General features: G+C 40.8%; 2 protein-coding genes across 12 annotated transcripts in view; one reads left to right on the plus strand and one right to left on the minus strand.

Moving 5' to 3' along the window:
• Nucleotides 1-4,837: 4,837 nt before the first annotated feature.
• On the minus strand, nucleotides 4,838-12,706 carry EPM2AIP1 (EPM2A interacting protein 1). 4 transcript variants are annotated; one of them, XM_045089110.1, is made up of 3 exons: nucleotides 9,980-12,706; nucleotides 6,631-6,659; nucleotides 4,838-5,532 (listed from the first exon to the last, which is right to left on the minus strand). In XM_045089110.1, exon 1 carries the CDS (start codon nucleotides 12,561-12,563, stop codon nucleotides 10,737-10,739), a length of 1,827 nt encoding a protein of 608 aa, XP_044945045.1. In that variant the 5' UTR covers nucleotides 12,564-12,706; the 3' UTR covers nucleotides 4,838-5,532; nucleotides 6,631-6,659; nucleotides 9,980-10,736. The 4 variants fall into 4 exon arrangements, with proteins under 4 accessions (XP_044945045.1, XP_012915367.1, XP_044945043.1 ...); XM_013059913.2 differs by having other exon boundaries at nucleotides 4,838-6,659; XM_045089108.1 differs by having other exon boundaries at nucleotides 4,838-9,426.
• A 311-nt stretch (nucleotides 12,707-13,017) lies between these two features.
• MLH1 (mutL homolog 1) overlaps nucleotides 13,018-27,768 on the plus strand; it is a 52,800-nt gene continuing 38,049 nt past the window's right edge. For 7 of the 8 annotated variants that reach the window (XR_006609296.1, XM_004759390.3, XM_045089093.1 and 4 more), the window contains exons 1-8: nucleotides 13,018-13,167; nucleotides 15,195-15,285; nucleotides 17,705-17,803; nucleotides 20,738-20,811; nucleotides 21,778-21,850; nucleotides 23,197-23,288; nucleotides 24,525-24,567; nucleotides 26,413-26,501. Coding sequence is in view for 7 of the 8 variants with exons in the window: in XM_004759390.3 (XP_004759447.1) it covers nucleotides 13,052-13,167; nucleotides 15,195-15,285; nucleotides 17,705-17,803; nucleotides 20,738-20,811; nucleotides 21,778-21,850; nucleotides 23,197-23,288; nucleotides 24,525-24,567; nucleotides 26,413-26,501 (677 nt within the window). In the remaining variant the exon portion in view is untranslated. Of the gene's footprint in view, nucleotides 13,168-13,382; nucleotides 13,541-15,194; nucleotides 15,286-17,704; nucleotides 17,804-20,737; nucleotides 20,812-21,777; nucleotides 21,851-23,196; nucleotides 23,289-24,524; nucleotides 24,568-26,412; nucleotides 26,502-27,768 lie in introns of those variants that run through there. The other variant, XM_045089094.1, reaches the window with a different exon arrangement.

Below are 27,768 nucleotides of genomic sequence, written 5' to 3' on the forward strand. Positions count from 1 at the left end.
ATGGAGCCCCAGCCCCAGCCCCACTGACCAGTCCTAGCATTACTAGAAATGGGCAGACCATGGGTTGTGATCGTGTTGTGAGGCAGCAGAAACCTCACACTACCCTACTTCCGCCATTCTAGCCACAGCATTCCAATCTGAATCAAATCAAGCCTTTGGGGCACCAGGGTGGCTCAGTCAGTTAAGCACCTGCCTTCAGCTCAGGTCATGGTCCCAGAGTCCTGTGATGAAGCCCCATGTCAGGCTCCCTTCATATCAGGGAGCCTACTTCTCCCTCTCCCTTTCCCCGCTGATCCCCCTGCTTGTGCATGTGCGCTTTTTGTTAGTAAATAAATAAATAAATAAAATCTTCAAAAAAATTTAGAAAATCAAGCCTTTAGCATGAACTTCAAGACTAAATAAAATATGGGAGATAGAAGAACACATTACAAGAAGACAGATCAATGCATCCTGTGGGACAGTCTGTACAGCAGCAGACCTGGCTTCTTCAACAAGACAAGGGCATGAGGAAATGCGGAGCAGACAGAGGGACTCCTCTGGATTAAATGAAATTTAAGAGACACAACAACCAAATACAGTGTGTGGACTTTGCTTGAATCCTGAGTTGAGGAAACTGTCTGTAAAAAGTCCATTTTGAGAAAAATTGGGGAAAACTGAATATGCACTAGGCATTAGTTTTTGTCAAAGAATTAATTTGCTATGATGATAGTATTATAATTATATATGACAATGTTCTTTGTTTTCAGAGATGAAATAAGAGCCTCAGTGCTAACTGAGATATTTAGGTGGTGTGGTACAGCAACCATATCAGTCATGATCCTGGAGTCCCGGGATCGAGTCCCGCATTGGGCTCCCTGCTCAGCAAGGGTCTGTTTCTCTCTCTGACTTCCCACTTTCATGCTCACTCTCTCTCATTCTCTCTCTCTCTCTCAAATAAATAAATAAAATCTCTAAAAAAAAAGAATTCAAGTCGATAAAAGGCATAATAGAGGCCTTAGAAATTGACTTTATATTGATAACAGGTTTGATGTACAATGAAGACGGTTAACTATTAAACAAAGTATAAAAATATTCAACTCAGGGATATGGAAAAAATAATCAAAGGGAGAAAAAGAATAAGAAAATAGGAAGAATGAATTAAAGAAAGAAAAAGCAAAAATCAATGAATTAGAAAATAGAATCATTTTATGGGATACTTAATAGAATAACACTGATAAAACACAAATTCATTGAAATTCATTGAAAAGGATAAGAAAATAAAAATCTGTAATGAGGCTAATTAAGAAAAAGAGAAAGCCCAAAATTTAGGAATGAGACACGGAATATAACAGAAGTACAGAGGAGATAAAGTAAAAATGTTATGAACAATGCAATAGATTTGAAACCCTTAATTTAATGGAAAATTTCCTAAGAAAATCCAAAAAAAAAAAACCTGTAAATTAATACAGTATGCAAGAGACATAAGAGGAAATTGAAAAATTGTAAAACAAAAACCCTACCTAAATGGCTACTTACCCAAAGAATACAAAAGCCCTCCCTAAGTGGCTACTTACCCTAAGTGGCTACTTACCCAAAGGGGCACATGCACCCACCCCAACATTCATAGCAGCAATGCCCACAACAGCCATACTATGGAAAGAGCCCAGATGTCTATCGATAGATGAATGGATAAAGATGTGGGGTGTGTGTGTGTGTGTGTGTGTGTGTGTGTGTGTAAAGGAGTATTACTCAGCCATCAAGAAAACCAAAATCTTGTCATTTGAAATGACATGGATGGAATACTAGGCCCAATAAATCATCCAGAAAAAGAAAAATACTGCATGATTTCACTCATAGGTGGAACTTAAGAAACAAAACAAATGAACACAGGGTAAGAGAAGGGAAAGTAAAATAAGATGAAAATAGAGAGGGTGGCAAACCATAAGAGACACTGACTCTAGGAAATAAACTGAGGGTTGCTGGAGGGGAGGTGGGTGGGGGGATGGGGTAACTGGGTGATGGGCATTAAGGAGGGCACGTGATGTCATATGCATCTGATGAATCACTAAATTCTACCCCTGAAACTAATAATACACTATATGTTAATTGAATTTAAAGCATTTTAAAAAATTACCTAAGGGGCACCAGTACCATTCTTTTCAATTTTTTTCAAACCCTCTAGAAACAAGTATTGTACACTACTTAAACTGTTTCAGAATACTCATCAATATATAAAAATTTTAATAATTTTCATTGTATTTCCAACATAACAATATCTTAAAGAATTCTAGATTCCCAAAGGATTTCTGTATAAGTGCCAAGATGATACCCTGTCTCAGCCATTGCTAACCAGAGCCAAAGGCCAAGACTGTGGGGTCCCGCACCTGGCAAACAGACAGTTCCTTGAAAGGAATGGAGGCAAAGAGCCAATCTGGCAATGGCAGAATGGGAGAATGGGAAAAGCACAGGAACAGGAAATAGACTCCACCATGGACCTGCTGTGTAATTCAGAATAACCTTAGCCACCTCTCTGGGACCCAATTTCTCAACCTGTAAAGGAGCTGAAGGAAATGATCTTTCTATGGACTCTTGAATATTCAGTTCTATAAATTCTCATTCAGAAGAGTCAATGTGCTGATGACAGGAGGTAATAAACTATTGGAATGACTTTAAATATCAGTGGCTGCTAACCACGGAGAGATACAATGGGCAACTTTTGGTGCATCTTGCCAGCCCAAATCCCCTTGTAGAGGCTCCCTCTTCAATCCACCTCAAGTGCAGGACTGGGCCTAGAGCCGCATCTTATAGACCCCTTTAGAGAAAAACATCTCTACAATCACAACAAACATATTCCCCCATTATAAAAATTTATACACACACACACACACACACACACACACACACACACAGTGGAAGCTGGTGTTGTTTAAAGATAACAAAGCAGGTGTGCAAGGAGGGCATAGACAAGACCCACGGAGGTAGGAAATTTATTTGGTTTAGGAATCTGAGTCTCTGGTGCCCAGATCAGTGCCTGGCACTAGTAGGCTTTCATTTAGTGAGTGTCAAATGACCCCGAATCTGATTCCCCTACTCGGTTTCCATGAGATACTCGTGTATTTCTCTAATCATTCTTTTGTTTCCCAGTAAGCTAATACAAGTTGTTTTCTTATAACCAGAAAGCCCCACCAAATTTATTAAGGGCCCCTCCCCTTCACAGCCACCACTCACTTCACTATGGGTGCACACACCTGGCCTCAGGGAAGACATCACCAGCCTGCACTGTCACAAGTCCTGCCCAAGAATATGGAACTGACATATTAGAAGACTGGGTCAGGGGTCAGTGGCACTGGAGTGGGGTAGTGATAGACAGCCAGGGAGATGCACAAAGGCTGGCTGGCAAAATTGTTAAGACAGCTCAGGCAGTTAAGAGTCTGCCTTCAGCTCAGGTCAGGATCCCAGCATCCTGGGATAGAACCCTGTGTCAGGCTTCCTGCTCAGCAGGGAGCCTGCTTCTCCCTCTCTGCTCCCCCTGCTTGTGCTCCACTCTCTCTCTCTCTCTGCAATGAATAAAAACTTCTAAAAAGTTCAGAGAGAGAAGTTAACGATAGTGGCTCTGAGAGAACCTCATATTCTTTAAAGTCCTTTCTCCCCTCCCCTGCTTAATTACAGTAAATTTCTCCTCCCACTAGTCAAAACCAAACCGCAACCTTTATGGGATGATGAAATGCTCATTATCTTGATTGTGGTGACTTTCATGCATGTGTCTTTAAACTGTGCAGTTTATTGTACTTTAATTACATAAAGTAAAAAACGTGGAAAGAGCTCAAGTCAAATCTTTCCGTTATTTTACAATAATCAGTAATATATCAATAACGGCACAATGTTTAAGGAGACCCTTTGTCACAAGGGTGCTATTTTGGAACGTGCTGAATATCAGCACATTTTTAAAAATATTTTTATTTATTTATTTGACAGACTGAGATCACAAGTAGGCAGAGAGGCAGGCAGAGAGAGAGAGGAGGAAGCAGGCTCCCCACTGAGCGGAGAGCCTAATGCCGGACTCGATCCCAGGACCCTGGGATCATGACCTGAGCTGAAGGCAGAGGCTTTAACCCCCTGAGCCACCTACGCACCCCATATCAGCACTTTATTTATTCCAGGGCCTTCTCACCGCACCCCCAACCAGCTCCCTCCTATCCCTCAAGGAAGTGAACATGTAACAGCAAATAGTAAGTTGTAGGGGGAGTCAGGTTGGTGAACTCTAATTCATAATCAACGGAACTAAAATGCAAGACTTTACACATTATTTTAATTTTTCAGGGAGTCTTTACATTTTAATCTTATTCTCTAAATCCCTTCCAGAGGTTCCAATTTACTTTACACTCTTAAGATTCTTTTTACACTAATCATAGGGCAAATTTGCCTCTTATTCCCTACAGTAATCAATTTAACACAAACCAGTGTTATGGTTTGTTAAAATTACCTATGTAGATAACAACCACTTTAAGGACAAGGTCAAATTATTTATGTTGATACCCCAACTCACCAGCGGGGTCCAGTACAGTGACTAGGGATAGGGAAAGGGACTGAAGGATACGACGGAAGACAAGGTAGGAAGAAAAAGGGTTATGTGGGGGTGTAGCTCGATCACGCAGGGTTTTGTAGATCACGCCGGATTTTATTCTAATTATAACACTAAGCCATTGGAGGATTTTGAGCAGAGGACTGGCATGGTCTGATTTATATTTTTACACTAGGGATCAGTCTGATTGCTGAGTACAGTGAAGGATGGAAGCTGGGTGTATGCCAGAGTTCACTGAGAGAAACGGGTGTACATGTTCACTGACAGATACAGAAATGTTTATAGCAATTTTATTCATAATAACCACAAACTGGAAACAACCAAAATCTCCATCAATGGTAGAATGGATTTATCAGTTGCAGTAGTCGTACAATGGAATACTGCGCAGACATAAAAAATGCTTCTACATGCAACATGGTTGAGTCACACAGTATTGAACAATAGACACAAGAGCACAAAGAATCATCACATTTACATGAAGCTTTAAAAAGACAAAAGTAAGCTCTGGTGTAAGGATCCGAAGAGTGTATCTGTGTGCAGTAAGGACATGAGGGTATCTGCTGGGTGCTAGAAATGCGATCTTGATCTGGATGATGGATTCCAGGGTGTTTATAAAAATCCACTGAGGCATACATTTAATATTTACACACTTTACTGAATAGGTTACCTCAATAAAAAATATTTTTAAAGAAATCAGGTAAATGGAGAGATATAACCATGTGTTGATCTAGTGTCGTCTTCCAAGTATTCCTGGTTTTCTTCCGAGGCACATGGAAGGATTACAGTCTTCCTGGTACTTTGGTGTGACCATGAGATTTGTTTCGGGCAGTGAAAGTGCTTTACAGGCCTGTAACTGATTTGCTGCATTTTTTTTTTCATTTCCCCAAATGAGCACCCACACCGTACATGGTATCTCATTAACTTGAGTCCCAAAATGGTAACAACTTTAAGCAGGGATCGGTGAGCATTTTCTGTGGGGTCACACAGCAAATTATTTTAGACTCTGTGCGTCATACACACTCTTTCTCACAGCTATTCCATTCTGCCATTATAGAGCAAAAGCAGCCACAGACATAAATTAAGTGGGCAAGGCTATCTTCCAATAAAACTTTATTTATAGAAACAGGCAGCAGGATGGATTTTGCCTGTGGACTGTAGCTTGTTGACCCCTGACCCCTGGCAAGCCAAGTCCCTAGCCAAGTTGCAAGAGAAGAGTTCCCGAGGCATTGAGCTTTTGCTGTTGTTACTGTATGACAACCTCGCCTATCCTGATACAGAAATTGGCTCCATTTTTTAAAAATTCAACATACTACACACTGGCTTAGGTGGTAGGCATTCAGGAAATTGCTATTGGAGGATGGAAGAAATAACTTATGGGGACAACTCATGTTATGGAGCGGTGAAACGATCTCTTGGGAAAGCCTGGAAGGCACAGAATCTATCCTTTACTGAAGTGGGAGTGGGGAAAAGTAAAACAAAACGTCTTATGGTTGCTGTGGCTGCATTTGATGAAATGTGTAAGAAAGAGATGATCTCAGAATTCATCAATTTGCAAGCAGAAAAGAAAGGGGTAGAATTCACATATTTGAGTACATATTGGACAGGATGAAACCACTTCTCAATTATGAAAAGATAAAAATGAGAACTTCTTTAATCTAGAGGATTAAAGAAACCCATTAAAACCCAGTTTTGCAGCAAGGATCACTGGATGACTATCACACCTGTTAAGATTTCTGGATAAGTTAATGTGCCTCAGACCAAAAGTACAATTTAGTGTAACACTGGTTAATCCCTCAAATTGGACAAAATGGCTCAAGGAAAAAGACTATGGGTATAGTTCTTCCACAAATCCCAAAAGCTGGTTACTCAGATTAAGTTCAGAGGCACGTGAACAAGCCAGCTAAGAAATACAGCACATCTAGGAAGTACACCTTGACTACATGTCATTTTTGGGTCACCTTCCTTAGAAAAGTGTAAGGACATCATTAGGCAACAAAAGCAAGAGATCTGCGTATCTAGGAATCAGGAAGACAGAGCCATTCCTCTAATATTTTATTAAATTTACTTACTTTTAAATCCCAGAAGAGCCAGAAATCATCTGTAAAGGAAAGTAGCAAGTAAATAGTATGCCATTTTCTTCTAGGATTAATATTTTACAAAAGGAAAATTGAGTATTTTAGATGGCACTATCTTTTTCTGATACTGAGTGTAACTTTTTAATTACAAAAATATTGTTTTAGTCCACTAAACAGTTGACCACTGTTTTTCATCTAGGTTCTTTTGGAAGTCTACCTTTGGAAGTTAGGAGGAAAAAAAAAAAGAAAGAGAAAAAAAACCCACAAAGAAATGAAATTAAGACTTCTAAGTAAAGGAGGTAAAGACTTACTATTCCATAGATTTATGTAAGTATACCTGGGTTTGAATCCTGGCTTTACTACTTACATTTACTAGGGAAAATTGCAATCTAAGTTCGTTTCCGCAACAACATTCACATAATAAATATTTGAGCCACATGCCAAGCACTGAGCTAAATTCTGGGAATACAAGTCCCTAGTCACAAAGAACTTAGTTTCATTTCTTAATTCATAATATGTGAATAACAATTACCCAACAAGCAGGCTAAGGCAGGAAGACCTCGGTGAAGGTCAAATGAGACTATGAATGGGCTTCAAAGATCATAAAACACTACACACATATTTATTCATCCAAACATTTATTGGAATGCCAGGCATTGTGCTAAGCCCTACAGACAGAATAACTAGCAAGGCACAGTCCCTGCCCTGGTAAAGCGTAATTACAGTCTAGCAGTGATTGGTAAGAAGTAGCAACGAAATGTGCCAAGTGTATGGCTGGGAAAGGAAAAGGGCATTTAGAGAGTGCACAGTGGGGGCAGCTAGTCTAGAGGGCATCAGTGAAGATTTCCTAGAGGAAGTGGTATTTAAACTGAGACCTCAAAGATAAACAGAAATTGTATCTTATCCTATGTCGTCATGGTGAAAGCAGTGGAGAGATGACCAAGTATGTCTTTTGGAACCATCTGGCTGCAGCATTAAAAAAATGTTCAAAACCAGAGAAAAAGAGACTACCAAGGATGCTGTTGCTACAATTTAGGTTGGCTGTTGGCCTGAAATAGAATGGTAGCACTGGAAAAGTGAGAAAAACTTGAGACAGTAGACCTAACACAAAGGTTTTCACAAGTGGATATGATGAAGGTCATGGATAGATTAGTTTTTGGCTTGGGCTATGGCAACTGGTAGCAGCAGTGCCATCTACTGAAAGAGGCAACAGAAGAAGAGCAGGTTTGGCGGCAAGATCAATGACATGCTATGGTGTCCACGAGACAGCAGAGTGACTTAAGTTGGCAGTTAGATAGATACATGTATTAGGAAAGGCCTAGAAAGGAGACAGAATGTGGGGGTCATTTGCATACAGATGGTAAATGAAGCCATGGACAGGGATGAGAGCAGCTAAGATGATGTAGAAAATAGCTCTACAACAGAATTTTGAAATCAAAAGAACACAAACATGTAAGGGAAAGGGGTGCACCTACGAAGCTGACTGAGAAAGCATACCTGCAGAGAGAATCTACCCCTGAAGCCAACATATGTAAGCACTTCAAGGAAGAGCAGTCAGTGGTGTCAAAGAGGGTAAGAATGCTGACAAGGATCTAGCTGGGTAGAGCAATTGGGGTGGCACTGAGAGACTGGGAATACAGACAAATCTTTTAAGAAAACTACTAGGAAAGGGAGATCTAGGGACACAGTGTTTTTAAAAAATAGTACTTATTTTAACTATATTCACTAATACGACAGGACCAGTAACAACTATTTTGTAAAAAAAAAAAAAAAAAAAAAATTTAAAGACTGCCATGCAGTTACAGAATTACTTAATACAGAAAACAGTAATATACACACATTTTTCTTTTTTACAAACAAGACTAGTTTATAGCAAATTCTCTATTATTTAGGGTCAGTTTTAAATCCTTAGCTTTTATCTCCTCCCAACTCAGTGACTACATGAGGCAAACTAGTTTTATTACCTTAAGCAAAATATATAGTGGAACTTCACAAAATGTACAAGACTTCAGTATTTTAAGGAACTAGGGTAGGAAAGCAGAAGCAGGTCCTCCAAACATTCTTTCAAAAAAGCACTTGCCATGAAAGAGAAAACACCAATTGTTGGCAAATTACCGGTAGATTGGTGGTGGGGAGGTTGGTTTTCCACTGTTGTTTTTCCAGATATTTAAGCTTACTCCCTGTTCACTGAAAATCTCAACTTGACCATTCTCGATTACTAGCTTGTTAATACTTGCTTTTCTGCACTAATTCCGTTTAACAGAATAGAGTCTTTTCGTCTGGTTTAATACAAGCTACTGACTTAAAATGCTACTGAGCTACCAGAATCTATCAAGGCCTTTACCTCACCTTACCAGCCAAACCTGCAACATTGGAATGAGTCTACCCTATGGAGTAGCGTCAGTCGGCCTGACTTGGCCTTTCTCATTCTGCTTCTACTGGTAATTTGCCCTGTCCCTCGGAATAAAATAATCTACAACAGGGGATCTACTGGCACTTTAGGAAGGCTAATATTCCATTGTGCCCGGCTGTCCTACACACTGCGGGGGGGCGAGGGGAGGCAGGGGAGGGGGAGATGTTCTTCATGCTTAAATGCCAGCAGAATCCCCCAGGTAAATCCAACGACCAAAAATGTCCCGTTTTCTAACAACCTCTGGAAAGAGAGCTTACTGCTTCTGGTCGAGAACCACTGACACCACTATGGTTCCTGAGCTCTCATGGCATCTCTTTTGATTGCTCGGGCATCAGTTCCTTCTAAATTGTTGGTTATATCCTTGTTCCATGAATTTGCTAGATTAGTGACCAAGAATAACGTGTTACAATGTTAAGACAGGACTTTAGCACAAGTTTGCAAACTGTATTTGAGAGGACCTCTAAGTTGGGTACTGCTTTTAAATCATTTTATATATTTGGCTTTACTGTACGATTTCCTTTCATGGTTAACCTAAGTTTGAAAAAGACTGTTTTTGCACAAAGCTGATGTCTCACTAGAAATACAGAATTACTACAATCTGTTAATAAAGCTGCTTCTTGAGAATTAAATATTTCTACTTGTGCGCTATCTTACATATAGAATGTGTGGGACAGTTTTAAATTCTATAATAAAGCCACTTCCAGCAGCTAACACAATCTGACATCATATCACTTTAAAATAAAGGGATTCCTTTAAACAGAATTTCTTTATAAAGCAGGAACACCCATGCATAAGCTAAAATATCTCACACCTCCTGATCCTGGAGGGCAATAATCTTATTCTGTCATCCTTTTTTTTGAAAGGGTTAAACTTCTGTCTGGAGTAGAATAAAGAATTACTAATGGGAAACCATTAAGATTCTATACTTACCGCAGTCCTTTAATAGGCAATCTGATAAAACAGCACCCAACTGTGAAAAATTCAGGGGAGACCCCCAATAGCTGGATAGTCTGATCTCCAAAATGCAGGAAGCCTCCTAAACCAGCAATTTAAAAATAATTCTTACTCCTTTGACTAAAATTTTGTATGATTATTTTTTTCTACTAGTAATAATATCGCTAGGGCAGGTTGTGGGGGGGTGTGTGAAAGGAGATCTGTCAGTATTGATTTCAGACTCAGAAAAGATAAAAAAAAATAGTCTTCAACATTTTGATAGACAAAATACCTCCACTGTATGTTCTTCCTTCTCAGAAACTTCTGAATTTCCTGAGTTTCTGCAAAATGGCTCAAACATACATTTAAGGAGTTGATAACTTCAGACCATATGTATCAGAATTTAAACACTTTGTTAAAATAAAACCAAAATTTCTTTAAAATATCTGAAAAACAGACTTCTAATTCAACTCACATTATCAGTACTGAACTTCTTTAAAAACAATTATATCATAAAAGCAAAAGACAATGACTGTCATTAAATTAAATTTTAAAAAAGGTGTTTGCATGTCTCAGTCCCATGCTGCCTCTTGAGATGATAAAAACATCTGTCAGAAGAATCTGAATCGTGATCAATTTGGATGAATAAACTTGGTGCTTTGACACAATCCAAATTAGTTAACTTGGAAAATCGGACAAATGTTTGCTTTTAGAATGAGATTTTTTGACTGTCTCGATGTTGTACTACCAAGGCTTATGGATTGGATTCATTTCTTCCTCTCACAAGGTCATCCCAGTGCGGCTCTATTTCAGTTGTGGCAATCCTAAACAGGGCGTGGAGATGCTCATCTGTCAATGGCTGGCTCAAAGTGTGTTGGTTTCGAGTCAAATATGAAAAAGCCTTTTCACAGATTTCGTTACTATCAAACAAGGATGCCACCTTACAGGCAACCCCTTTGATAATTGGGTAAGATTCAGCAGACAATCCAGCATAGAACTGACCCAAGTCTTTGACTCTGTATTCGTTCCAAAGGTTAGTATTCGCCTGAAGTTTTGTTAGCTCCACTCTTACTGAAATGGGCGCATATTCAGGTTTAAAGTTAAAAGGATTTGCGAAAAGTTCTAAGTCCTTTTTAATGAACCTGAGGTCCTTGAAATGTCTCTCAAATTCTTTCTGTAGGCGACAGATCACCACTTGATACCTATCAGGGTCAAATATTTTTTGATCTTCTTTAAGATGCTGTTTAAGCTCATCAACAACTTCTCTGAAGGCAGCAAAGTGTGTTAGATTTTTTTCCTCAATATGTCTCTGCAGTAAATTCAGCTTCACTTCAAAGGTACAGATATGGTCAAAGGCAGCAGCAGCAAAGACTTTACTGACTCTCAATAGTTCACTGAGTTCTCGAAGGTGGTCCATAATATCCACCAAGAAGCCAAAGTCACACAGCCATTGCTTGTCTGTGAAATGGACCGTTGTCGCCCCTATTGAAACTAAGAACGCTTCTATCTCTTTTCGCAGGGAAAATATTAATTTTAAAGTTTTCCCTCTTCTAAGCCAATTGTTCAGACATCGTCCATTAACCCTTTCGCCATGCTCTGATTCAGATTCGGTTAGTAAGGCCTGAAATTCCGGGCGCCTAACGCCTCTGGTCTTAATTAAAACTATCCATTCTGATATAGTATTTATGATCTGATTAACGTCTACATCGTAGGAGCTCAAAAGTTCCAAGTGCAGAAATCCTGAATAATGGATAACATTCCAACAGTTGGGGCTTACAGCCTTTTCCCTCATGTAGGACACTAGCCCTGAGTTCTCACCAATCATCCTCAGAGTGTGGGTCGTGGTTAGGCCAACCATTCGCTGCAAGCTAAGCCCTGCTGTTTGCAGGGCCTCAAGGATTGCCGCCATAAGGGCACCAACACTGAAGTGACGAGTCAGGTTGATAATGGTCAGAAGCTCTTCCTGCACCTCCAAGTCCTGGCCCACGCCGCGGACAAAGACCAGGAGATAGTTCTCATAGGCCACAAAGGCCTGGTCGTCCAAGGCAAGGGAATAGGCTTTAAAGTCCTTGGCTCTGTCAAAGAGCTGACTGCGTAGATTCTTGTTAATGTTCAGGACCCTCTGCCGCGTGACCTCTGGCGATAAATCAATGCCATCCAGAAGGCTTACATGTTCGGGCAGAACATCCCTCAGCATCACCTCCATGCACTGGTACACAAAGTCCCCCTCACCCCAGCCGCGACCCTTCAAGGCCAAGAGGCGGGCGAGCCCGAGGCCTGCACGAGCAGCTCTCTCCTCGGGAGTGAGCGGGACGACCACGGGCAAGTCGCCCTGCCGCAGACGCTCCACTAGGGCCGCGCGCTCACCCTCCGCCACATACCGCTCGTAGTAGTCGTGTTCGGCCTCGTAGTGGCGCCTGACGTCGCGTTCGCGGGTGGCTACGACGAGGCGGCGACAGACCAGGCACAGGGCCCCTTCGCCCTCCGGAGGCTCCACCACCAAGTAACGCTGGGTCCACTCGGTCCGGAAAACCCGAGAGTCATCGACTTCCATTTTGCTCCTCTTGGGCGTCATCCACATCCTACTTCAGGCCACAAGAACAGGGCCGACCCCGGGAGGCCGCAAGGAGAGGGGAGGGGAGGAGCAGGAGCAGGAGCAGGAGCAAGCACCTCCTCCGCTCTGCGCCAAATCACCCCAGTAGGGGGACACCAACCTCCGGCTACGCCACCTGCGTTCCTATTGGCTGGAGATTTCGTATTCCCTAGCCCAGGAAAGAGCCAATGAGAAGCGCGGGCAGTGCGCAGGCGCATACCCTACTAACCCGTGGCCTGAAGCCGTGCGCTAGGGAGGGACCAAGAGACCCAGGAACCCGAGGACTTAAGAAACTTGACTGGCATCCAGCTGCCCAATCAATAGCTCCCTGGTTCCGAAGCCGCTACCGCGAGAAGATGGGACAAGACCGCGTAAACAGAGAGGGTGGAAAGACGTGGGCACGGAGCCCCGAGGTGATTGGCTGAAGGCACTTCCGGTGAGCATCTCGACTCGACTTAGGCTCCTGTGGCGCCAAAATGTCGCTCGTAGCGGGGGTTATTCGGCGGTTGGACGAGACAGTGGTGAACCGCATCGCGGCAGGGGAAGTTATCCAGCGGCCGGCTAACGCCATCAAGGAGATGATTGAGAACTGGTAGGCAGGGAGTGGAGCAGGGCTTCCTTATCTGCCACGATTTAACAGGCCCTTCTTCAGGATGGCGCGCGGACCCCTGCCCCTGGCGGAGGCGTGTACAGCGCATGCCCACGGCGCGGAAGGCCTCGGGGTCCTTTCTGTTCCTTGCCCGAGTACTGCCTGTTTTTGAGCGCTCTCGCGAGACTTTAGTAGGGTTTTTGGAGGGGGGGGGCTCCAAGTGGAGGGCTACATTGTATTGTTGAGCGGCGCCATTAGTTAAGGGAACTGCCTTTAGAATTATATGTACAGAATGTACAAAATTTTAAATGCGTAAACATTATCGGGGGACCGTCTCCATTCATTCTTCAGAGGATGCCGTGTTATGCGTGTTAAGGTATCTTGCATATACCAAAAATAACCCATGCGCATTCAAGAGTACACTTTGATTTTTATTCCAGATTGTCGAGATTTTAGACAGGCCGATGGACTTCGGGTTTAACTTATGATTGCCCTATTGCCAACGTAGGGTTTTCCTCCCCTTTGCCTTTTTTTGGTGGGCGGGGATGTCAGTCACATTGAGGATACCTGATTTCATGAGGGTATCCCGTGGATGCTGAAGTTTAGAAGTGTCACACAGTGTGGAGGGAAGACTTAAAAACCTGGAAAGAAAGGTGGGAGTAAACCGTAAACTTCAGAAAGACATGCTCACTATGTACCTAAGCATTACCTTCAAGTTTAAATCAATTATTCATAAAATAAATTCGCGAAAAGAACAAAATGACCCAGCGAAGAGTGGTGGGTTGGTAGGGAGGCTGATTGTGAAAACATAATAAACAACCACTCAGGGTAATGGGACTGAAGGAACGGTGCAGAAAGGATCGCTGAGGGACAGGAACAGAACTAGGAGAAAAGCAGGAGCTGGGAATCTGGGAAGGGTTTCTCCTTTCCCCCCATTGTAAAGGCTGGCTTTTGTTTCTACAGTGTTAGAATTCACCAACAGAACAACTTGGGCCTGTTATGGTAATGAGCCAGACTACTGCTCAACCAAACGGAAACATGTTAGCTAAGTGGTTTATAGTAAGTTCTAAGAGCAGGGATTTTGTGAGGAGTCCAGTTATGCTCTTTTTAATATGTAAATCAAGATGTCTAATATAACTTCAAGGGCTTTGAGAAAGGTCTTTAGTATTGGGTAACTTACTGACTTATTTTTGAAGAAAGAATTTTCTGTGTGAGGGGCCGAATACTTTTCTTTTTCATGCAGCCATAGGCAGAATTTGTTTTCTTTAGCCCCTCCCTGCTTTCTGTGATGGTTGGCTACTCTTTGAAAGGACAAAAGGTTTCTTAGCTTCTCAAAGAACTTTCTGTGTTGCCTTTTTGCTTTCTTTCTTTGTTTTCCCCAACAAAATGTATTTTCTTAAAAGGGAGTAAATAGTAGAAAAACACATAATTTTTTTTGAAACGGCATCTTATTAGGGTCACTTAGGAACCCAAGACTGAATAAAATTGAATAAATGGCAAAATTAGTTGAGAAGTGAGTAAGAAATAGGCATGTAGTAAAAGGATCCTACTTTTAACTTTACTTTCTTTCCCTGAGGAGCAGAAATAAAGTGTTGAATGTCTTATTGGAAATGATGATTGCCCCCTCCTGCCTCTCTCTTTCCCCTCTCTCACACAGCATGTGAACTTGTTACAGTGTAGTCACAGAGCCCGTAGAACAGAGGAAAAACACACTAATCAGACAGTCTTGTATTTCTCTGGAATTTGTTCTTATACTTTGGCTCATATTAAAATATGTACATTAGAGGGGCGCCTGGGTGGCTCAGTGGTTTAAGCCTCTGCCTTCAGCTCAGGTCATGATCTCAGGGTCCTGGGATCGAGCCCCACATCGGGCTCTCCGCTCAGCAGGGAGCCTGCTTCCCCCTCTCTCTCTGCCTGCCTCTCTGCCTACTTGTGATCTCTATCAAATAAATAAATAAAAATCTTAAAAATATATATGTACATTAGAATAGTTGCAGAGTAATAAAATTTTTTTCTTTTTAATTTGCCAGTTTAGATGCAAAATCCACCAGTATCCAAGTGGTTGTTAAAGAGGGAGGCCTCAAGTTAATTCAGATCCAAGACAATGGCACTGGGATCAGGGTAAGTAAAACCTCAGAGGAGCAGGCTGTTTGTGTGCTTTGTGGTATATACCTACAGGGAGTGACAGAGCCTTTCCCTGTTTGGGAAACTGAGCATTTGTGGATGGGATTTTTAACTGAAATATTCAATACCAGCGATAAATATATATGGAGTATTATTCTAAGCTGGACACTGGTTCAGGAAAATAAGGTCAAGGAGAGAGTTGCTTAAAGGTGCTTAAAAGATGAAAGTTCTGGGCAGATAGAACATGCAAAGACCATGAAATGGAAGCCCACTTGACTTCTTTAAGGACCAGCAGGGAGCCAGTGTGTCTCTAACAGAGTGAGGGAATAGAAGAATAACAGAAGATGAGTTACGTAGGACCTTATGGGCCATTCTAAAATCTTTGGCTTTTACTCTGAATAGAGTAGGATACTATTAAAGGGTTTTGAGCAAAGAAGTGACATGGTTTGGAGAGGTTTATAGGAACCTATTTGTCTAGAATATGGAAAACGGACTGTAGCAGGACAGGACAGAGGCAGTGAGAGGGCTCTTGGAGCAATCCAGGAGAGGGGTGACCATGCCTTAGACTAGTTTAGTTGCAGTAGAGAAGCAAGAAACAGTGAGATTCTGCATTGATTACAAAAACAGAGCTTTCAGAATTTGCTGATGCGTGGTGTAAGAGAAAGAAGAGTCCAGAATGATTTCAAGGTTTTGGCCTGTGCAAATGAAAGAGTTGCCGCTTAGTGATGGGAAAGCCTATGGAAGAAACACATTTGGGGGCATATCAGAAAATCATTTGGGCATGGTAACCTTGAGACGGCTCTTATTTGAGTTAGCCTGTGAGTCTGGAGGGCAGCATAGAGGTTTGGGCTGGAGATAAAAATTTAGTGTATTGCATTTTGATTGTAGTAAAAACCATGAGACTCCCATGAAAAGTTGCTGAATGTCACAGGTCACTAAGGAAATATGAATAAAAGCAACGACTTACCATTTTGACACCTATTAGGATGGCTGTTACAAAAACAGTAAAATAAAATAACAAGTGTTATAAAGGATACAGAAAAATTAGAACACTTGTGCATTTGCTGTTGGGAATATAAATTGTATAGCCAATGTGGAAAATAGTATGGTGATTCTTAAAAAAATTAAACCGAATTACCATGCAGTTCAGCAGAACTTGTGAGTATATACTCCAAACAATTGAAAGCAAGGTCTTGAAGACATTTGTCCCCTCATGTTCATAGCAGCATATTTACAGTAGTCAAAAGCTGGAAGCAACCCAGGGTTCCGTAGATGAGTAGATTTTAAAATGTGACGTATACACATAATGGAATATTATTCAGCCTAAAGAGGATTGAAATTCAGACACAGGCTGCAATATGCATGAACCTTGAAGACATTACATTAAGTAAAATACCCATTCGCAAAAAGACAAATACTCTACGAGCCTAGGAGGTTCCTAGAGTAGTCCCATTCATAGAAGGTAGAATGCTGGTTGCAAGGGGTTTGGGGAAGGGGTGGATGAAGAATTATAATTTAATGGGGACCGAGTTTCAGTTTGGAAGGATGAAAGAGTTCTGGAGATGGATAGTGGTGATGTTGCACACCGTGCAAATGTATTTATGGCCACAGAACTGTACATTAAAAGTGGTAAAGTTTGTTATGTACACTTCACTATAATTAAATGCCTCTATAGATTTTTAATAAAGAAGTTTTCTAATAATAATGATTTTTATAAATTCATGGAGAACTAACTCATCAAGAGAGTGAGTGTAGGGCGCCTGGGTGGCTCAGTGGATTAAGCCGCTGCCTTCGGCTCAGGTCATGATCTCAGAGTCCTGGGATCGAGTCCCGCATCGGGCTCTCTGCTCGGCAGAGAGCCTGCTTCCCTCTCTGGCTGCCTCTCTGTCTACTTGTGATTTCTCTCTGTCAAATTAATAAATAAAATCTTTAAAAAAAAAAAAAGAGTGAGTGTAGCGGCAACTGGGTGGCTCAGTGAGCTAAAGCTGCTGCCTTCGGCTCAGGTCATGAACTCAGGGTCCTGGGATCAAGCCCCATATCAGGCTCTCTGCTCAGCAGGGAGCCTGCTTCCTCCTCTCTCTCTCTGCCTGCCTCTCTGCCTACTTGTGATCTCTGTCTGTCAAATAAATAAATAAGAGAGTGAGTGTAGACAGTAAAGAGGTCCAAGGCTGGAGTCCTGGGTTGCTCCACTGACAGAGATGAGGCGGAACCAGCAAATGCAAAGAGATGTGACTTGTGAGAGAGAAGGGACACCGGGACAGGTGGCATTTCTGATTCCACGTGAGGAAGTTATTGCTGATTTCAAAACTCCTCTCCTGAAAGGGGTTTCTTCTTGGATTCAGTCAAGAAAAGAGAAATTTTAAAATTGGAAAAAATGAGTAATATAATTATTTACTTATTTTTTGGTATCTTATAGAAGGAAGATCTGGACATTGTGTGTGAGAGGTTCACTACAAGTAAACTGCAGTCCTTTGAGGATTTAGCTAGTATTTCTACCTATGGCTTTCGGGGTGAGGTAAGCTAAAGATCAAAAGATGTGTAAAATATTCTTCTGTGATGACATTTCTGCCATTTGTCAACTTTTGTTTCTCAACAGAGGTAAATAAGTTCTGATTCTTTTTACTTGTTAAGTATGTGCAAATCAAACAAAATTAAAATTCATTTTCCAAAACCAAGGATTATTCATAAATACTTAATATACTGAAAACTATTTTATTTACAGATACAGTCCCCCTCCCTCCTGTCCAGATGTTAGGTAGGTATTTTCTGATGGAGAATGAAACACCACCCCCAAAGTTTATTTTGTCAAATTATCAAATATGAATCTGATTAATACTACGTGCAAGTGGTGGGAAAATATAGGAGGTGAGGGAGTATGGTAAATAATACAGAGATTAGGAAACGACATGATAAAAGTCTTGTTTGTTTCCTTCAACAAATAAACTGCAAGGAAGAAAAGTGGAGGAGGGAACAAAAACCTGTAGTTTATAAGAGGCGTGGGGCGCCTGAATGGCTCAGTTGGTTAAGTGTCTGACTCTTGATTGCAGTTCAGGTCATGATCTTAAGTTTGTGAGATCGAGTCCCATCTTGGGCTCTGCACTGGGCATGGAGTCTGCTTAAGAGTCCTTCTCCATTCTCCTTCTGTCTCCCTCCACCCCACCCCTGTCACACTCTCTCTTGCTCTCTCTCTCTAAAGAAAAAAAAAAGAGGCTTAAAATGCATATGAACCAGCTCCAATGTATACCTCTTACTTGGATCCCGATTTGAGCAGACTGTAAAAAAAATTTTTTGAGACAGGTATTTGAACACATGGGTTACTTCATAGTATTAAGAAGAAATTGTTGGGGGACACCTCGGTAGCTCAGTTGGTTAGGCAGCTACCTTTGGCTCAGGTCATGATCCCAGAGTCCTGGGATTGAGTCCTGCATCAGGCTCCTTGCTCAGCCAGGACCCTGCTTCTCTCCCTCTGCCTGCTACTCCCCCTGCTTGTGCGCTCTCTCTCTCTCTTTCTCTCTCTCAAATATGTCAAATAAATAAATAAAATCTTTAAAAAAAAAAAAAGGAAATTGTTGGGATGCCTGGGTGGCTCAGTGGGTTAAGCAGCTGCCTTCAGCTCAGGTCACAATCCCCGGGTCCTAGGATCAAGCCCCACAGTGGGCTTTCTGCTGCTTCTCCCTCTACCGCTTGTGTTCTCTCTTGAGCATGCGCTTTCTCAAATAAATAAATAATTAATTAATTAGAAAAAATTTTTTATTTTTATTTTTTTTAAAGATTTTATTTATTTATTTGACAGATAGAGATCACAAGTAGGCAGACAGGCAGGCAGAGAGAGAGGAGGAAGCAAGCTCCCCGCTGAGCAGAGAGCCCGATGCGGGGCTTGATCCCAGAACCCCGAGATCATGACCTGAGCCGAAGGCAGAGGCTTAACCCACTGAGCCACCCAGGTGCCCCAATAAATAAATAATTTTTTTAAAAAAATTGTGGATTTTCTTGTATAAAAAATAGTATGATGTTTTTTGGAGGAGTCCTTATCTTTTAAAATATATGTGGGAATATTTGTGAATAAAATTATGTGATGCATGGGAGGAATATACAATATAAAAAGTGGTTAAAAACATTTTAAGACTAAAACAGGATCTTATAATTTTATGACATACGCTGTGGATATCTTTTCATTGGGAAAAAAGATATATATACATATATATATATATATATATATATATATATATATATATTCCTATGTAATTTTTAGTACTTCTATCTTACCCTATCGTATGAATATACTGTGTTTATTTAAATGATTTCCTATTGGGGCACCTGGGTGGCTCAGTGGGTTAAAGCCTCTGCCTTCGGCTCAGGTCATGATCCCAGGATCCTGGGATCGAGTCCCACATCGGGCTCTCAGCTCGGCAGGGAGCCTGGTTCCTCCTCTCTCTCTGCCTGACTCTGCCTACTTGTGATCTCTGTCAAATAAATAAATAAAATCTTTAAATAAATAAAAATAAATAAATAAATAAATAAATAAATAAATGATTTCCTATTGAACATTTATGTGTTTTGTCATTTTCTTGGTGAATATGCATATGTTCATATATAGTATATTTTGTTCAATTACTGTCTCAGGGTCAATTTATAGAAATAACATTCATGGGGAGCCTGGATGGCTCAGTCGGTAAAGTATCTGAGACTCTTCATTTTGGCTTAGGCCACGATCTTGGGGCTCTGTAATTGAGTATGTACTGTATATATTTAATGTCCTTCTTATACAGGTCTCAAAATCATTTTACATTTCTAATTATGAACATTAGTTCGGTCACATAAACTAGGGAAATCCAGCTAGGACCTGGTAATCTTTGAGCCTAGGCCATGTTCCTTATTAATGAACTGAACCTGCCATAGGCAGAGTTCACTATCTTCCGAGATGCATGTGTGCAACATTATGTATTTGAGAAAGTGTGCACACATGTACACATAGGAGCAGAGGAGGAGCAGAGGGAGAGAGATAATCTCGAGCATCTCTTGATCATCAATTGATAATCCCTGCTGAACTCGGAGCCCAATATGAGGTTCACAACCCTTGAGATCATGATCTGAGCCAATTATCAAGAGTGGGACACTTAACTGACTGAGCCACCCAGATACCCCAACTATACTGGATTTAAAATAAATTTTAAAAAATAACTCTGTTGTGTTTCCGTTTGGACTTTTTTTCATATTTATTTTCCCCTTGTTCTGATAATATGCTACAAATTCATTTTTTTTTTTTTACAAATTCAATTTGATATCCTTTTTTTTTTAAGATGTCATGAAAGTGAGTGAGCGAAATGCCTATTGTTGCCATTTGCTAATACAAAATGGAAGGGGTAATTTAGATCACCTTTCTCTTTAATGAGGTGACAGTGGGTGACAGCAATGTTTATCTTTCATTCCATTTTGTTTTCTTCCTTAGGCTTTGGCCAGCATCAGCCATGTGGCTCATGTTACTATTACGACCAAAACAGCTGATGCAAAGTGCGCGTACAGGTATGGCACAGTCTGCTTTTACTCGTATTCATTCTGAAGCATGCTTTATGCCTGGATCTCAAGTGACCCTATCTAAACACCAATGTCATCTTTTTTGACCAAGTTCTTGGTTAAGTTTTCTTCCCTCTCTATGGACTAGTTGATAATCCACAGGGATGATTATTGGGTAATAATCTTACTCATGGATTCTTAACACATCTTAAGATGTAACATGTAAGTCCTTGCAAGCTCTGTTACACAGATGTATTCTAAGTAGGTGGTAGATGCAGGTAGTATTCTGGCCCTGTGCCCTTTAGTAGGATGTGGCTGATGACAGGGCTGTGGCTGGATGCTGGAGGCTCAAGTTTCCTTAGCTGGCTCTAGAGCCCCTGGCTCCCTGCCTCACATGCTTATCTAAGCTGGCTTGCCCTTCCACTGGGGGCAGGCAGGGGGCAATGCTGTGCCAGCTTTCTCTTGTGCTGCCACAGTATTCAGAGGCTCCCTAGAGCCTTGTCATCTTTTTTGTGGTGCTTTCACTCCCCTCCCCGGCCCCCAGCTGAAAGTTTGCTTCTCTAGATCACTTAGCACAACGTCCTGCACTTTAGGAAAAAGTGTGTCCCCTAGATTGAGAGCTCTCCAGGGCCTTTCTTTGTTACCAAGGCCTCTGCGGGCCTATCATTTGGTAACCCTTCCATAAATGATTACGTAATTATAAGAAAAAATTTGTTGTCATGGTAGGCAATGGCAAAACTATTGCTTTTAGCTCAAAACTCAGGAACTAAAAAGCAACATTTGCTAGAACAATAGGGATTTTTTTTTTTTATCCAATTGGAATGATAATGGAATCATAGAAAAAGAGGAAAATGGTAATTAAAACAGTAGAGAGCATGGCTGTACCTTATTGTTTGATATAATTTCTTTTTATACTCTTTGGATTGATATTCCCTGCCTCTTGGATATTAATAGTCTCTTATATTTTCTCTTAAGAGCAAATTACTCAGATGGAAAGCTAAAAGCTCCTCCTAAACCATGTGCAGGCAATCAGGGGACCCAGATCACAGTAAGTATGGCACAAGGAGTATGAATTGTTGAAAAAGAGCTTTGTAGAGGGGCGCCTGGGTGGCTCAGTGGGTTAAGCCACTGCCTTCGGCTCAGGTCATGATCTCAGAGTCCTGGGATCGAGTCCCGCATCGGGCTCTCTGCTGAGCAGAGAGCCTGCTTCCCTCTCTCTCTCTCTGCCTGCCTCTCCATCTACTTGTGATTTCTCTCTGTCAAATAAATAAATAAAATCTTTAAAAAAAAAAAAAAAGAGCTTTGTAGAAATTCTGTCATAAAGAATAAAATTGTCTCAAAAAAAATTGTCTCTGAGTTTTCAAAGTAATAATAAAATGAATCTTTGCTCTTTAGTAGAAACAAAGACATTTCTCTCTAAACAAGAGGACTGATTATGGCTTTAATGGCATGGCAGCCTGTGTGCACTCCATCCATCTTTTTCAAAAGCTGGGAGATTCTTTCACTGGGATGGCAGAAATCAGTGCAAGGTAGTTGGCATTGAAATGACCTTTAAACTTGACTCCAGAAGACGTAAGTTAGAGTCTCAGCCTGGTCACTCAGTGGTTATGTGTCCAGAGGCAAGTTGTTTAGTTTCCCTTTATCTCACTTCTCCCATCTCTCAAATGGAATAAAGAATATCTGCCCACTTAGTGTTTGATAATATGGTTGTATCATTAATCAGAAAAAATCTACTATGCTGCCTTATTTCTATGGTGCCATGTTTGGTCTCCTCCCATTGTGTGATCTGACAAAGCATCCCACTGTCATGATATGCATCACACCTCTCATACCTCCATCTCCAGCTAGAACACTGAAGGCTGTAACCCTTGCCTTGATAAGATGGGATAAGACGGGCAGGAGGCAGAAGTGAACGTTAAGTGCATGTTAAGACAGATCCAGTACACAGGGTGACCAGGGTGTGATTTCCAAGAAGCCCAAATGATCTCAGACATTTTATAACAACTCTTAGTTTGGAAAATATTCTTAGATGCCATGTGATAATATAATTATTGGTAAATTTACATGCTTGCCCCCACTGAATCGCGTAATATCCTGGGTAAGACTGCTTTATTGGTCTTTGTATTCCCAGCACAGAGCAAAGAGCCTGACCTAGAGATAGCCCTCAGTACCTATTTGAGAAATCAGTGAATGAATATGGGAAGCAGGAAAAATATCCTTTATTTCCTTTGTTAAGGCTAACTTATCTCTTGTCCTCTCCCCTAATCAGTGCTTTGAACTGTACTGTTGGTAAGTATAGTTGTATTCTCTGCTAGCCAGCTTTAGGTAGACAGCTTGGGTCTTTATTTCCATGTATTTCTGTGAATTTACAAGAGAAAATCCATTTCATTTCAGGTGGAGGACCTTTTTTACAACATATCCACAAGGAGGAAAGCTTTAAAAAACGCAAGTGAAGAGTATGGGAAAATTTTGGAAGTTGTTGGCAGGTACAGTCCAAAATCTGAGAGTGGTTCTTTGCCATCTCTCACTGAAGGAATGTGTGCCAGTGCTTAATCTGAGAACAGTTGGTTGAGCTAGGTGGAGAACCGCACATTATAAGGCTAAGAGTGGCAAGAAATGTCAGCACCTGCTCCGTGGAGAGGATTAAGACCAGGCTGGCTTTGGAGATTAGATAGTAGTCCTGCTACAGTTGTTTTCATTCTTTACTGACTCTACTCAAGATTGTCTGTTTCCTGGGAGAGCGCATCTGATTGGCATGGCTTGGGTCCCCCGTCATGTGCCTCTTTTCTATGGGGAAAAGCCCTGATTGGCCGGTCTCCGGTAAATCAGGTGGAATTGGGAAGAGGTAGTTTCCCAAAGAAAGACTAGGACCTGTTAAAAGAAGGAGAAAGGATTCAGGGCCAGTGAAAATAACATTATGTCCACTGTTCAGTGGATCCAGCATGGGCTCTCTAAGCCTGCACATCCTGGAGTGGTAGCAGAGATCTATTAACTATTTTTCAGTATTTCTGAAAACTCCAAAATGAATAAAACATTTGCTCCTTATAAAGTGGAACAGACTTCTACATTAAGTTTCTTTGCTTTTTCTTGGAGTTGTATAAAGCAGCATCAGAATATTAATTATCTCTTGAAATAAAGGAGTTCTAGTTGGCTTTTTGGTTCTAGGTATAGTCAAGCGAATTCATAACTGTTAGCTGAATGAATGCATTTTGCTAGACACAATTCTTCAGTTCATGGGGCCCATGAGGGAGGAGTAATAAATAAATAATAGTCAACTGAGAAAAGACTGGGAGATGCTGAAACAGGGCCTGGGGCTAAAAAAGAAGTGGGTAAGGAGGGGGTGTCTTGAGGGGCTCTGAAAGAAAATAGAAGAGTTCAGGAGTTGTAAAGCGTAGGTTCTTGAGATGCAAGCTGCCCCTAGTGGGTTTGTGAAAGTAAAACAGTAGGCAAGGAAGAGATTGTATTGAAATATCATTGAGTCTAGTCAGAACTAAAAAAGCAAACAACTCTGTTTTTGTTTGATTCTCCCACATTTAGCATTGGCTCTCTCCATTAAGTTTGTGTTGGCTTATTTTCCTGTGGGTAAAATATGATATATGGAGATATTCCTGACTGTCTATCTTTGTTTAAATCATGTCATGTTATTTAACCAATAGGGAGTTCTGTGTTATGTTGTGCTTTTGGCCACTCTGCTTACTGTTTTGTTGTCTTTTCTTTGACAGGTATTCAATACACAATTCAGGCATTAGTTTCTCAGTTAAAAAAGTAAGTGGTTGGTTTATAAGTGATGGTTTGTATTTTTAAAAAGGGTTTTTTGTTTGTTTGTTTACCATCTATTGATGATCTTTATTTGAAAGCCAGGGGTATTGAGTTACAGGTATATTTGTCGAGTTGAACAAATACTCATGGATTAACCACTTAAGCTAAAATTGTTCTTTGAATTGTAGGCTCAAAGATAAAAAAGACAGAGAGACCCTGCCTTCTAAGACCTTTACATTAGTAGCAGGTAAAAAGAGTTGGAAGGAATGAAATTTTGTTGACAACTTGCTATACTGAATCTGTTACTGTAATTTCCTTCTACCTTAGTGTATCTTTGTGTGATAAGTTTTATTCTCCTATTTTATTGATAAATAGTTTAAAATTCAGTAAAGTAAAATAACCTAAGGGCCTATATGATAAATAAGAGCCATAGCTGAGACTTGAAGCTATGTCCACGCCCTGTGCGTTTTTTATAACATGATCCCATAAATACAGAATATGGTGTGAAAACAGAGTAAAAGTGAAATAGAGGAATGACCAAAATGCTAATTATGAGAGCGCATGTTCTCTCTGGCAGCCAGAAAGCTTCACTTAGAAAGTAACATTTGAAACTAGTATCATGTGGAGAAAGATGGTGGTAGAAGTGGCAACAGGGGTAACAAAGATGGATTATTTTAATAGCTAACATTTATTAAGGGTTGAAAATGTGCGGGGCATTACTTTAAGCCCTTTTCATATGTTAACTCATTTATTCTTTATTAAAATGAAATTGGTACCATCATTATCTCCCTCTTACAAATTTGGTAAAAGAGGCAGATAATTAAATTATGTAATGTCATACAGCTGGGACAAGTAGTACTTTGTCAAGTTGAAAAGTCATTTCAGGCATATGAGGAAAGATAAGAAAGACTCAGGAGCATACTTGGAGGGTTTGGAGAATACAGATAGTTAGTAACCCAACACATTTGCTGGGGAGTTAAGTTTCAGGGTTTTCAATCCTGTGTTGAACAGTTTTGGCTTTATCTTGTGATCAGTGGAGAGTCATTGAAGATTTTTAAATAGAGGAGTGATGTGCTTATATCTGTTATGGTCAGATAACTGAGAAGAGGTATGCAGGGTTTGGAATGGGGAAGGTATGAATGTAAGTAGGCTTATTTTACCATCATAATTGGTTTAAAGAAGTTGATGAAGGTCTAAGTTAGAAACAGTAATGATTAAGAGAGGAAAAGTTTGGATATTAAGAGATAAAATAAGTAGAACTTTGAGAGGAAAGGATCGAATTGAAGGAAAAGTAAAAATTACTTTGGTTTCTAATTTAGCAGTCCACATGGGTAATAATGCCATAACCATCAGAAGGAGTAAAGCAAAAGGATGAGACTGGTAGAGAAAAGGCTGATGAGTCTATTGTAAGGCAGACACACTGATTCTGATTTACTTGTAGTTCCTCCATAGCAGTATTCTTTTTTTTTTTATAAACATATAATATATTTTTATCCCCAGGGGTACAGGTCTGTGAATTGCCAGGTTTACACACTTCACAGCACTCACCAAAGCACATACCTTCCCCAGTGTCCATAATCCCACCCCACTTCTCCCAACCCCCTTCCTGCCAGCAACCCTCAGTTTGTTTTGTGAGATTAAGAGTCATTCATGGTTTGTCTCCCTCCCAATCCCATCTTGTTTCATTTATTCTTCTCCTACCCCCATAACCCCCCATGTTGCATCTCCACTTCCTCATATCAGGGAGATCAGGGATTTTTTTTTTTTAATAGTTCACCTGAGGAAATAAGATTAGGATGTTTCATTCACAACTGTAAGACAATAAGTTGCATTTTCTGCTCTGTTTATCAGCAAGGTGAGACCGTGGCTGACGTTAGGACACTGCCCAATGCCACAACGGTGGACAATATTCGCTCCATCTTTGGAAATGCTGTTAGCCGGTATGTTGATAATTCATACTTCGAAAAATCTGCATTCCATGTCTCGGTTTACCATTTATCACATTATTTTGGAATCTGTCAAAGTAACACCTGCCTTAAGAGTTTGCCTTAATGAAATAAGCAGGCTTTATTTCCATGCTCCAGATTTGTTCATGGAGTCATGATTTCAGGGAACCCACACTTCTTGGGTGCATGTTATCTCCCAGATGCTCCGGCTATAAATCAGTGTGTTCTCTCTAGCCTCTGTCTTCAAAATAATCACAAGGTTGTAGAATTCTTTCATCTTCCAGTGCTTTGTCTTTTCCTAATACTTCCCATGTCATCAGTTTGAGATTTCACTCATTATGGCTCGACATTTATTAATTGCCTCTCACATTCTAGGCTTTGTGCTGGAAGTTAAGGATGTAAAGAGAAAAAATACTCCCTATCCTTAAAGACTTACCCGTCTGGTGGCAAGCAGATTTCTAAGTTACCAAATTTTCATTGTCAGGAAAAGCCTCAGAGGGAACCTGTGGTATAGATTGCTCACAGCATTCCTTACAAGGCAAAACCCACCGCTTCCATCAGAGTCCTAGCTAAGTCCCAGGACTCTGCAAAGCCCAAAGTGCCCATGCCGTAATCTGAGGGGAAGAATACTAAGGCCACTCTACCTGCCAGGCATGGCCTGGATGCAGGGCATATGCAGCCCCTGGCTTGCTTTTTTGCAGAAATCCTAGAAGTAGCAGTAGTCCCAGAGCCCAGTTTTCGACTTCAAAGGACAAATTACTCATTTCTTTGAGCAAAACCAAGTTCGTAACTAGGTAACAGTCAATTTGTTTTTAATTACCCTCTTTACTAATTGTTAATGAATTAAGTTTTTTAAACTGTGTTCCCGAGCAGAGAAAGAACACTATTGTACAAGGAAACTTGGAGAGCTTCTTTATTATTTAAGGACTCAGAATTAGTCATTATGAATTTCCTAGGGACTATAAGAGATTAGAAATCACACAGAGCAGCTGTTCCCAAAGGGTGTTTCCAGAAAACCAGCCTCTTGAGACGTTTTTGGGAAGAAAGGGTTTGCTGGTTTATGTGAGAAACACTGCAAGCTGTATTTTCTGCTCAGAGACTCTGTACACATTAACTGCTTAACAGTCTTCCACCACATGTTCAGCAGATGCTTACTGAATGCTTATTCTTTGCCGGGTACTGTGCTGACAAATACAGTAGGACGTAAAGCAGAAGTACTCTTGCCCTCAGAGGATGCCTATTCAGTTGGAAAGACACGTGA

This window comes from Mustela putorius, unplaced genomic scaffold (assembly GCF_011764305.1).
Source record: "Mustela putorius furo isolate JIRA1106 unplaced genomic scaffold, ASM1176430v1.1 tig00003834_pilon_pilon_pilon, whole genome shotgun sequence".
NCBI lineage: Eukaryota > Metazoa > Chordata > Mammalia > Carnivora > Mustelidae > Mustela > Mustela putorius.